Below are 12,471 nucleotides of genomic sequence, written 5' to 3'. Positions count from 1 at the left end.
TGATGCACCTGAGCTATACATCCCTGAACACGAAGGGCAATTTCACATAATCTGAACATCTTTTGTATTGTGGAAGCAAACCAGAGCACCCGGAGAAAACCCATGCAGACACGGGGAGAATGTGCAAACTCCATACGGACAGTTGTCCAAGGTGGGAATTGAACCTGGGTCACTGGCGCTATTAGGTAATAATGCTATCTACTGAGCCACCATGCTGCATTATGCATATGCATTGCTGGAAAACCTTAAACATTCTATTTATAAGTTTGCTTTGACAAATTTCGCATTATGAAACAAACATTTGAAATGAGATATCTAGCTTAAATTAGATTGAAGATTTTGACTGTTGCCGTATGTTTAAAGAAACCTGTTGATCATTCAGTTCATACATAAAACACAAATGTTATGTAAAAGGAACTTTGAGAAACATGATAAGAAGCCACAGTCAGTCAGATGAATAAAAAAATTAATCAAGGAAGATGAGTAAAAAATTATTCAAGGAGGAAGATTCTGATTCTCTGCTTTCCTTCTTTGAGACAAAGTGTAGGAAGTGAATTCCAGGGCTTCGGGTCTAAACAGATGGAGAATTGGCAACTATGAGATTTAAACTGGAGATGCTTAAGAGACCAGAATTTAGGAAGCATAGTTAAGGCAGAGGATTGTGGAGCTAGCAAAGATTATTGAGATAGCGAGCGGTGATGCCATCAAGATTTTTGAAAATGAGGCTGACTAATGTTTTGCTGAACCAAGAGACAAAGTAGGTCTATATTATTCTTTTGTCAGATGTGGGCATTTATTGCTCATCACTAATTATTCTTTTTGACTGGCTTGCTAGGCTTTTTGAGGTGCACTCATCCACATTGCTGCAGATCTGGAATCTGCTGGACCAAGGAAAGATGATAGATATCCTTTGGGGAAGGACCAGATGTAATTTTCTGACAATCAAAAGTTAGTAATTGTAACAAAGCAATTGGCTGAAACAAAGACTAGATTTCAAATCTGATTTAGGAATTGTGTTTTTAAACTCCATCTGCAGTTATGGTGAGATATAAGTGCTCAGTGCTTTAACCTGGGACTCTGGTTTACCTACCCAGCCAACTTTACTCTGCCACTCTCCTCTTGTAGTAGGATAGAATTCCTACAGTGTGGAAACAAGCCATTTGGCCCAACAAGTCCATACCGACCTTCCAAAGAGTAACCGACCCAGTCCCATTCCCCTACCCATTTACTCCACATTTACTAATGCACCTAACCTACACATCTCTGAACACTATGGACAATTGAGCATGGCCAATTCACCTAACCTGCACGTCTTTGGATTGTGGGAGAGAACCAGAGCAAACCCATGCAGACACTGGGAGAAAGTGCAAACTCCACACAGACAATCACTCAATGCTGGAATCAAACCTGGGTCCCTGGTGCTGTGAGGCAGCAGTGCTGACCACTGAGTCACCATATCACACCACAGCGTGGGAGTATCTGCATCAGACAATGTGCTGAGAATATTCCAGGATATTAAGCAAGCAGCGATGGCAACATAGTTCCAAGTCAGGATGATGTATGGCTTGGAGGGGAACTTGCAGGTTGTTGTGTCCCAGGTTTCTGCTGTCCTTGCCTTTTTAGGTGATAGAAGTTTGGAGGATGCTGTCAAAGGAGCCTTGATCAATTGCTGTAGAGTATTTTAAATGTGGTAAACACTGCTGCCACTGTGTCTGACTGTTCAAGGTGATCTCTGGAGCATCCAGCAAGTGATTTGTTTTGGCCTGGCTGGTGCCAAGTTTGAATGTTGCTGGAGATATACTCTTCCAGGTAGGTCGAGTTTATTCTATCAAACTCCTGGCTTGTAGATGGCAGGCAATCAATGGCCAGTCAGGAGGGGAGTTATTCACCTCAGAATTCCTAAACTCTAGCTGCCTATTGTAGCTACCGTATTTAAATGGCTAGTGCAGTTCAATTTATGATCAATGGAAGCCCATTGTAATAGTAATATCACTGTATATCCAAGGAAGATAGTTGGGTTCTCCCTTTTGGAGATAATCCTTGCCTAGCAATTAAGTGGCAGGTTACTTTCATACCATACATCAGCCTAAGTCTGAAGTTTGTCCATGACTCTCATATATACGAGGACTGCTTTACAATCTAAGGAGTCATGAAAAGTGCTGGACATCATTAGTGAACCTCTACTTAACCACGTTCAGCTGTTTCAGGTGAGAGATTCCTCGATGAGTTTGTTTTGGCGAAACAAATGTCATAAAAGAACAAGGGTTTTGCTTTGCTTTATTCAGGAATATCCACTCGAGAAAATATGTGCTCACTGTCTATGAAAAAAGTCTATGAAAAGGTCTATGAAAAGTCTATGAAAAAGGTTTAAAAGCTGATCTGTTACATCAATCTTGCATACCAAAGTATTTTGAAATATTTATGTACATTGATTAGTTCTGCCTTTTTATGTCAATAGTTGGTCCGATTGTCATGACAAAAGCTGGTTGTAGATTGATACCGTTATCACTGCATCATCTGTGAAACATTTCAGTCAGAATTTTGTTTCAGTCACTGGGTCAACTCAATGGGGTCTGCTTTTCGAACAAATAACTTCATTTTTAGATTTGAGCCTCCTTATTCTTTGTCTTCAAAAAAAAACTTGGAAAATTGTACTTTGCAAAGGAAATATTGTAAATACTTTTGTAAAATACTTGCCTTTATTCAAAATGTTCATGTTACAAATTCATAACTTACTGTATATTCTTCCCACACAATGGGAAAACAGAAAAGTATCAAGCAAATTATTGCACATTTTACAAGTAGCATACACATCTGCTAAGTGTTCCATTAAAACAGCTACTCAAAATTTTATTATACAAAATATATGGAATAAAATATCATTTACACATTGACCAGAAAATGTCCCTCTTCATGATTAGATTAGATTAGATTCCCTACAGTGTGGAAATGGCCCTTCAGCCCAACAAGTCCACACTGACCCTCCGAAGAGCATCCCACCCCTACATTTACCCCTGACTAATGCACCTAACACTACGGGGAATTTTAGCATAGCCAATTCACCTAACCTGCACATCTTTGGACATCATCTGTCAAAGTTAGTCACTTCTGGAAACTCCCAGTGAATTGAAAGTTGAATAATCGTGATTTGTTTGAATACGATCCGTGTCATCGATAATGTTTCCAGTTTTGGAATGTGGAACAGGTTCATGGAGTTTTGTTTCAAATTTGCTCTTTTGAGTTGGAATCTTAGTGAACTACATTTTGAAGTATTACCACTGGATTCAGTAAAAAGCAATATCACTGAATAGATTTGTTTTGAAAGAAATTAAATGTTACAACTGCTAAAGAAAAATCAAGAATATAGTAATAACAACTGGTCTACACAACTTTCCACATGCCTGCTAATTATGATCAAACCACTAATTCACTGTGGAATATAATCTTAGTCTTGTAAAATAAAAATTGTGTTTGACTTTGGTCAGATTTAATATCAATGAAAATTATTACATAAGCAACTCCCCAAATGCTCAAACAGTATAGGTGAAATGGTGAAAATGATAGTTAACAAGTAGTTGTGAATTCACTAATAATAGTTTAATGTTTCAAATGATGGTCCCATTGTTGTATTTCGCTTGAACTGTATTTATTTATTAAGTGGGCAGAAAATCCATTCGTGTTCATATATATGGATCCACTGACCAGAATTGCTTGGATTAAGTAGTTTTTTGCAACTACTAACATTAATAATTTCCCAATGCAGCTGTACTGAGCAGTCTTCAAGCAGGTTTGATTATTGTATATCACTGTCAGCTTTGAGACACCACTACAGTATAACTGTATCCATAAAGTACTAAATTGAGATAAAAACACTATGTAGTGATTCAGGACAAGAATGTCTATCTCACCACACCCTCTGCCGCCGCCGCCGCCGCCGCCGCCGCCACCACCTCCCACCTTCCCACTCCCCCTTACCTCCTCCCACACCCCCAGTTGGGAAATGATTTGCCACTACCATTCTATTCGAGTTAATTTTTGTGAGTGAAAATAGCTGGGTTATTTTATCTACTTTTGATCTATTAATTTAGACGCTGAACATATAACCTTTTACAACATGCTTGTGGTGATGTGGATTATTTGGTACAATTGAATGTTCCAGTTATCTAGGTAATAAGCATCAGTTAGTGACTTCTTTACATGAAATTGTGACAAAATACATTTGGTGTATACATATATACCTTCATGCCATTTAACATGGTGCTAGTTATTGATTTGATTGACCTTTCATTTTAAATTGTTCTATGGCTGTTGTTGGTATTGACCTTCTGTGGCTGTATAAAAGTCTTCAAGAAGCGATTTGAGATATTCAAAGGTTGGCCGATCTTCAGCTTTACTTTTCCAACAATCCTTCATGACATCATACAGCTCTTGTGGGCATTCTTCAGGACGTGGCATGCGATAACCACGTCCAATAGCATTTACAACCTCTGTGTTAGACATCCCTAAAAAAGTGAATTTTGAAGTTAGACTCAGATATTAAAATACTGCAATGAAAGTAATTACAATCTCCATTATTCTTAGACATGTCTGTAGTGACCAACCAACAAAATAGCATTTATATCAGAATGAGATATAGCAATCACACATAGATTACAGGATACCTGTTGTGATGAACAATTAATGGAGATGGTTATGAGCTTGGAGCACACTTATTGGGATGAATAAATCACAAAAGGCTAGCATTCCACAGGTAATAGGAAAAATAAATAGAATGCAGTTTCTATTTCAAAGGGAATATAGTATAAAGGTGGGGAGGTTTTGTTATAATCACTGGAGGGTTTGAGTTAATAAGGAGAGGCTGGATAGGCTGAGGGGTGACCTCAGAGGTTTTTAAAATCATGAGGGGCACAGGTAAGATAAATAACCAAGGCAAATGGGTCTAGTTAAGTTTGGGAGACCTGGTTGACATGAGCAAGTTGGACTGAAGGGTCTGTTTCCATGCTTTATGACACTTTTCTAAAGAAAGCTATACTGGCATTGAAGTTAGCTGATGGGTGCATTGTCTTTAAGTTTTTTTTTAAAAAGATTTCCTGCTGTATGGAAACAGGCCCTTCAGCCCAACATATCCACACCGACCCTCCAAAGAGTAACCCACCCAAACCCTATATTTACCCCTAACTGAGGGTTAAATAGAATGGCCAATTCACTTAACCTGCACATTTTTGGATTGTGGGAGGAAACTGGAGCACCTGGAGGAACCCCATGCAGACACTGGGAGAACATACAAACTCCACACACAGTCTGAGGTGGAAATCGAACCCGGGTCCCTGGCACTGTGAGGCAGCAGTGCTAACCACTGAGTCACCTTGCTTCCCCCATAGCCACCATGCCGCCCCATTATGTAAGGATGTTCAGTACTTTGGATTTGTACTTTATTGAGGTTTATAAGAATGAAAGGTGACCTTATTGAAACAAGATACTTCGTGAATGTGGAAAAGCTGTTTCTCCTTATGGGAGAATCCAGAACTAGAGGACATAATATTAGAATGAAAGGTTGCCCATTTAAGACCTAGATGAGGAAGAATTTTCTTCTGAGGATAGTGAATTTATGGAATTCGGCACTATAGAAGACGGAGGATGGGTCATCAAGTACATTGAAGGATAAGATAGATTCTTAATCAATATGGTAATTGAGGGTTATGTGGAAAAGGCAGGAGTGTGGAGTTGAGGATGACCAGATCAGCCTTTCAGATCTCACTGAATGGCAGAGCAGACTCACTGGCCTACTTCTTAACTGACAATAGATGTACCAGAGAAGAAAATATGGAACCAGTTGATATGGTTGCTCCACTCCTGCATATCTCTTCCATTCCCCACTCCATTGCTCTAAACCCTACCCCATGCAAACATAATAAAGACAGGTTCCCTGTTATCCTCACTTTCAACCCCTCCATCTACAACACCTCTGCAACTCCAACTAGACCCCACGACCAAGAACATCTTTCCCTCCCCACCCCTCCCCCTGCCTTCCTTTTGCCACTCATTGATTCATGCCACCCTTGCCACCAACCCCCTCTCCACACCACCCCCTCCCCCCCCACCCCCAAAACCCCAGTTTTCCCCTGCAACTGTAAAAAACGCAAAAAGTGCTGGCATATCACCTCCGTCACCTCCACCCAGGGCTTCAAGCAGTCCCTCCAGGTGAGACAGAGGTTCACCTGCCTCTCCTCCAACCTAGTTTGCTGTATTCGGTGGTCCCAATGTGACCTTCTCTACACCAGTGACACCAAACATAAACTAAGGGTACATTTCTCACTGCATCCCAGCTGGGCCAGAAAGGACAAGCCTGACCTCCCAGTTACTGCCCATTTCAGTTCCCTGTCCCACTCCCTCTTCAACATGTCCATCGTCCATCTCCTTTATTACCACAGTGAATCAGACAGTAAATTGGAAGAAAAACACCTCATCTTCCATCTGTGCAGCTTGCAGCCAGGAGGACTCAACATTGAGTTCTGCAATTTCAAACAACCTTCTGACCCATCCCACAACTCCCTTTTGCAGCACCGTCTCCTCTTTCCCAATCCTCCGACTGACCCCTCCTTCCAACCACCAACCGGATTCATTCCTCCTGTCAACCAACCATACCTACCATCTGTATTCACCTATCACTATCTCGCCACTCCATCCCTCTCCCCACCTACAACTGCTCCCCCCACCATTCCTGAAGAAGGATTATACCCGAAATGCCAACTTCTCCACCTGCCTGATTTGCTGTACTCTGGATTAGTGGTGCTGGAAGAGCACAGCAGTTCAGGCAGCATCCAACGAGCAGCGAAATCGCCATTTCGGGCAAAAGGCCTTCATCAGGAATAAAGGCAGTGAGCCTGAAGCTTGGAGAGATAAGCAAGGGGAGGGTGGGGGTGGGGAGAGAGTAGCATAGAGTACAATGGGTGAGTGGGGGAGGAAATGAAGGTGATAGGTCAGGGAGGGGAGGGTAGAGTGGATATGTGGAAAAGGAGCTAGACAGGTCGGACAAGTCCAGACAAGTCAAGGGGATAGTGCTGAGCTGGAATTTTGAAACTAGGAGGGGGGGGGGGGGGGGGAGGGTGGGGAAAGGGGAAATGAGGAAACTGTTGAAGTCCACATTGATGCCCTGAGGTTGAAGTGTTCCGAGGCGGAAGATGAGGCGTTCTTCCTCCAGGCGTCTGGTGGTGAGGGAGCGGCGGTGAAGGAGGCCCAGGACCTCCATGTCCTCGGCAGAGTGGGAGGGGGAGTTGAAATGTTGGGCCACGGGGCGGTATGGTTGATTGGTGCAGGTGTCTCGGAGATGTTCCCTAAAGCGCTCTGCTGGGAGGCGCCCAGTCTCCCCAATGTAGAGGAGACCACATCGGGAGCAATGGATATGATAAATGATATTAGTGGATGTGCGGGTAAAACTTTGATGGATGTGGAAGGCTCCTTTAGGGCCTTGGATAGAGGTGAGGGAGGAGATGTGGGCACAGGTTTTACAGTTCCTGCGGTGGCAGGGGAAAGTGCCAGAATGGGAGGGTGGGTCGTAGGGGAGCGTGGACCTGACCAGGTAGTCACGGAGGGAACGGTCTTTGTGGAAGGCGGAAAGGGCTGGGGAGGGAAATATATCCCTGGTGGTGGGGTCTTTTTGGAGGTGACGGAAATGTTGGCAGATGATTTGGTTTATGTGAAGGTTTGTAGGGTGGAAGGTGAGCACCAGGGGCGTTCTGTCCTTGTTACAGTTGGAGGGGTGGGGTCTGATACTCATCCAGTCTCCTGCTTGTCTACTTTGGATTCCAGTTTTCTTTGTCTCTACTCTACTTTATTTACTTGTGGAGGTAAAATACCTAAATTTGGAATCTGTTTCAATTTTGAAGATTTGATTTCAGCTTATCTCACTCTGGTAGATATGTGTCTGTGGCAATATGCTATTGCTGCCTACACACTCCTCTCATACTCTGATCGATATTATGGTAATTTTAAATTTTAATGTTAATAAAAATCTGCAGGCACTGCCAAGACAGAGGCATTGGCATAGTTGTAAAATCGAGAACTCCCAGGTTAATATTCTGGGGACTTGGCATCAAATTCCAACATGGCAGGTGGTGAAGTTAGATTTCAATAAAAACTTGGGATAAAAAGATAGCTCTATGGCAACCATTTAACTGCTATCTATTGTTGATGAAAGCCTTTTCGGTTTACTAATATTCTTTAAGGGAGGATATCTGCCATTGTTACCTTGTTTGACCCTCATGTGATTCCAGATGGTATGATTAGTTGAGTCTTAAATGACTTATGGATAATTAGAAAAAGGCAATAAATGCTGTCCTCGTTAGTGACACCTATATCCCATGAACAAATAAAAAAAAGAATTTGGAAAATTTCCAAATTCCCATTTCCAGTCTTAAAGAGGAGATCCATTCTTAATATTGATTACAGTGGAAGGTGTAATATAAGCGGTGACCGCAAATGTGATTCCAGAAAGATGTGCTGTTTCCCTAGTCAGGGATTCCACTGAGTGGTTCCAGGCTACTCTGAAGGGGGAGGATGATAAGACAGAGGTTGTGGTACCCATTGGTACCAACTAAATAAGCAGAACAAGGGATGAGGTGTTGCATCAAGAGTTCAGGGAGCTAGGCAGTTGATTAAGAAGCAGGACCTCAAAGGTTGTAATCTCAGAATTACTGTTGGCGCCATGGACTAGCAAGCATAACAAGAAATAGGAGAATAGAGTAAATGAATGACTCAGGAGTTAGTGCAGGAAGGAGGGATTTAGGTTCCTAGATCAATGGGACTGTTTCTGGGAAAAGTGGGACCAGTAACCATTGGGACTGTTTATACCTGAGTCAGAGTGGGACTGACATACTTATGGAAAGATTTGCAAGTGCTGTTGGCAGGATGTAAAACGAGTTCAGCATGGGCATTAGTTAAGTAGTGACACAGCATAACTTAGAAAAGGAAACAAAGCAGAGTCAGTTCAACCATGTGATGTCTCAAGGGAGTAAGGTGAGGTGGTAAATCAAATGAGTTAATGTGACACATGAAGCTGCCATGTTGTTGCCATCACAGAGACATAGTTGAGGGAGGGACAAGGTGCAAAAAAAAAATTGCAGTTGCATTATTAATTTATGAAATTAATTGCTGCATTTAGGAGAAGTAATATGTTGGAAGGGTCATCAAATGAGGTTTTGTGGGGAAAACTTAGGAATAAAATGGTGACAGTCACACTGTTTGGAATGCATTATAGACCCTCAAACAGTTAGCAGGCAATTGAAGAGCAGATATGTAATCAATTCACCTTAAGTGTGCAAGAATAATAATAGGGTAATTATTAATCTTACACACCTTAGGTGAATTGATTACTTATCAATTATATTGGGGAATTTCAACTTTTATATGGCATTTTTAATTGTGTTAATCACAGTATAAAGGATCGAAAGGGGCAGATTTATAGATATGGATACAGGATAGCTTTTTATGTCAACTATAGCTTTTTATGGGTCTACAGTGTTGGACCTAATTCTGGAAAATAATGCCAGATAGGTGTTCAAGGTGACAGTGGGGGTGCATTTTTATTGTAGTGACCAGAACACTTACGGAAAAGGAAAAAGATGATCTGCAAAAAAAAAAGACTTGGATAGGGGTCAGGCAGATTTAATTAGCTTGGGAGGTCATGTTTAACAAATCGAGTGCAATTTTGAGAGATGACCAGATTTGGATTAGAGTACGGCAGTTGATGTGGTTTATATCAATTTCAGCAAGGCCTTTGGCAAAGTCCCATATGGAAGACTGATAATGAAGGTTAGGGGATCTGTCCAAAATAGACTGGGAACAGCTACTAAAGAAATCTCAAGTGGAAGGTGTTCAAAAAAGGTATGGAGGAGGAGGATGTAGGGCTGACATGTTCCCATTAAGCCGAATTGTAGGAGTAACAAGCCCAGAAAACCATAAAATGTCTATGAATATTCAGGACTGATGAAAAGGAAAAGGAATACATTTAGTTCTGCTATAACACATTCCCTCAGAACGAATTGACCTTAACGCGATTAAAGAATTTAGACTGTTATTTGCAGAACGTGAACTTTCCTTACCTGCATTGGCTACAATGTGATTCAAGCCCCATTAGTTTAAGTGGTGTGGCTATTGCACGATTTTCTTATTACATGAGATTGCACGACAACGGAGCTATGCATTATATCTGTTCGTATAACAGATTCAAAGGGAGCAAAACAATAGAGGCCCTAGAGGAGTATGGGAGGAAGCAAGGAGGAAGCGCAAGAAAGCAATTAGGAAAGAAAGAAAGGGCATGAGAAAATGTTGGTGGGCAGGGTTAGGGAGAATCCGAAGATATTATACAAGGCCAAGAGAATAACCAGGGAATGAGTAGAGCCTATTAGGGACTAAAGAGGCAATAGTTGCATGAATCTGGGGGACATTTTGCACTCTACCAAGGAGTACTTCACATTTGTCTTTACTCAGGAGAAGGAGGATGCAAGTATACAATTAGAAAAGATGTACAGTGAAGTTCTTGGGCAGATTGACATAAGCAGTGAGGAGGGATTGGCGGTTGTAGTGGATTTTAAAAAGTGTACAAATTCCCAGTTCCAGATGTGCTGTATCCCAAGTTGCTGTGGGAGGTGATGGAGGAAATCACAGTGGCCCTGAATCAAATTTTAATATTGCCTGTAGCCATGGGGAGGTGCCAGAGGACTGGAGGACAGCTAATGTGGTTCCATTTTACAAGAAGTGTGGTAGAGATAGACCAGAGAACTACAGACCAGTGAGTCTAATATGAGTAATAAGGAAACTGATGGAGAAAATTGTGAAAGAGTAATCTCTATTTAGAGAAGCAGTGTTTGATCAGTGATAGTTAGCTTGGGAGGTCATGCTTAACAAATCTAGTGCAATTTTGAGAGATGACCAGCTTTGGATTAGAGTAGGGAAGTTGATGTGGTTTATATCGATTTCAGCAAGGCCTTTGGCAAAGTCCCACATAGAAGACTGATAATGAAGGTTAGGGGATCCAAGGTAACTTGACAAATTGAATCCAACATTGGCTTAGCGACAGGAAGCAGCGTGGTGGTGGAAGACCGTGTGAGAGATTTAGAATCTTAGAATTAGCTTTAATGTCACATATAAACTTTTCACTGAACTCATTTGAGTACAGTGAAAAGTTTACAAGTTACCACTTACAATATCATCTTAGGTACCCAAGGTTACATAGGTACAGATGCTTAAGTACAAATTCTTAGGAAAAAATATAGAAAATGAAAGAAATAAAAAGTTCAGCATTACAGATCATAGGAATAAATTAGAAAACTTAGAAAGAGACTGGAGCTTGGTGTGCAGTGGCTTTCTACAGGGGTCAGTGTGGATACTGTATTGTATGTGATGTTCATTAATGATGTAGATACGAATGTGGCAGGGTTGAGAGAGGTGCAGGGAAAGGGATTGATGATAAGTAAGCTTGCAGATAACACAAAAGATTTTTCCAGTTATTTACGGTGAAGACAAAAGGAGGTAAGTTACCAATCTGGATATATTCAGATTGGTCGGATCGGCAAATCAGTGGAGATGAATTTATTGCTGATAAACGTGAGGTGATACACTTTGAAAGAAGAAAAGGGGAGTTCTCAATGAATGGAAAGACACTAGGATGCTCATTTGGATTTTGGGGTGCTTACCCACAGACCCCTGAAGGTGGCAGGCTAGGTTTATAGGGCAGTTAAGAGGCTTACAAGATGCTTGCTTTTAACAATAATACATAGATTATAAGAACAAAAGTCATTTTGGAGCAGTATAGAACTGTGATAAGGCCACAGCAGAAGTATTGTGCATATATTTGGTCACCACAGTGTAGAATGGATGCAATTGCACTGAAGGAGTTACAAAAGAGAATAACAGGATGTTGTAAGTCCAGTGCCACTTCATCAGAACCCCTTTTTTTCTCTCTACAGATGCTGCCAAATCTGTTGCATTTCTCCAGCACTTTGGTTGCTGGAAATATGAAACAAAAACACAGTTCTTTGTTTTTATTTCTCCCTCTACATCCAAACTTTGCAACCTTTCACAGTTTAAAAGTTAACTCTTAAATCAACAATTTCAAATTTTCCCACATTATACTCCATTTGCCAGATTTATTTCCAGTCACTCAGCCTATCTATAGCTTTCTATAACATTCTTATGTCCTGTTCACAATGTAAGACCATCAGAATTAGGAACGGAGTTGGCCACTCAGACCCTTGAGCCTGCTCCTCTATTCAGTAAGTTCATGACAGATCTGTTGTGTTTTCCCATTTGCCCCCCTGATAACCTTAGCTTTTTGTTAGGAAAAGGAATTAATTTACCATGGCTTGAAAACATATTCAATGGCTCTGCTTCCACTATGTTCTGAGACAGAGAATTCTAAAGTCTTACACACCTGTCAGAAATTTCTCCTCATCTCTGTCCTCATTTTACAAC

The 12,471-nt window shown here is 41.2% G+C and overlaps 1 protein-coding gene across 2 annotated transcripts in view; it reads right to left on the bottom strand.

Moving 5' to 3' along the window:
- Positions 1-3,980: 3,980 nt before the first annotated feature.
- Positions 3,981-12,471, bottom strand: part of lyn (LYN proto-oncogene, Src family tyrosine kinase) — a 119,797-nt gene continuing 111,306 nt past the window's right edge. For both annotated transcript variants that reach the window (XM_072570555.1, XM_072570556.1), the window contains exon 14: positions 3,981-4,502. In XM_072570555.1, the coding sequence (XP_072426656.1) occupies positions 4,300-4,502 (203 nt within the window). In that variant the 3' untranslated portion in view covers positions 3,981-4,299. The remainder of the gene's footprint in view (positions 4,503-12,471) is intronic.

This window comes from Chiloscyllium punctatum, chromosome 5, assembly GCF_047496795.1.
Source record: "Chiloscyllium punctatum isolate Juve2018m chromosome 5, sChiPun1.3, whole genome shotgun sequence".
NCBI classification, from domain to species: domain Eukaryota; kingdom Metazoa; phylum Chordata; class Chondrichthyes; order Orectolobiformes; family Hemiscylliidae; genus Chiloscyllium; species Chiloscyllium punctatum.
Note: the sequence above shows the minus strand (reverse complement) of the source record. Positions and strands in the feature narration are given on the sequence as shown.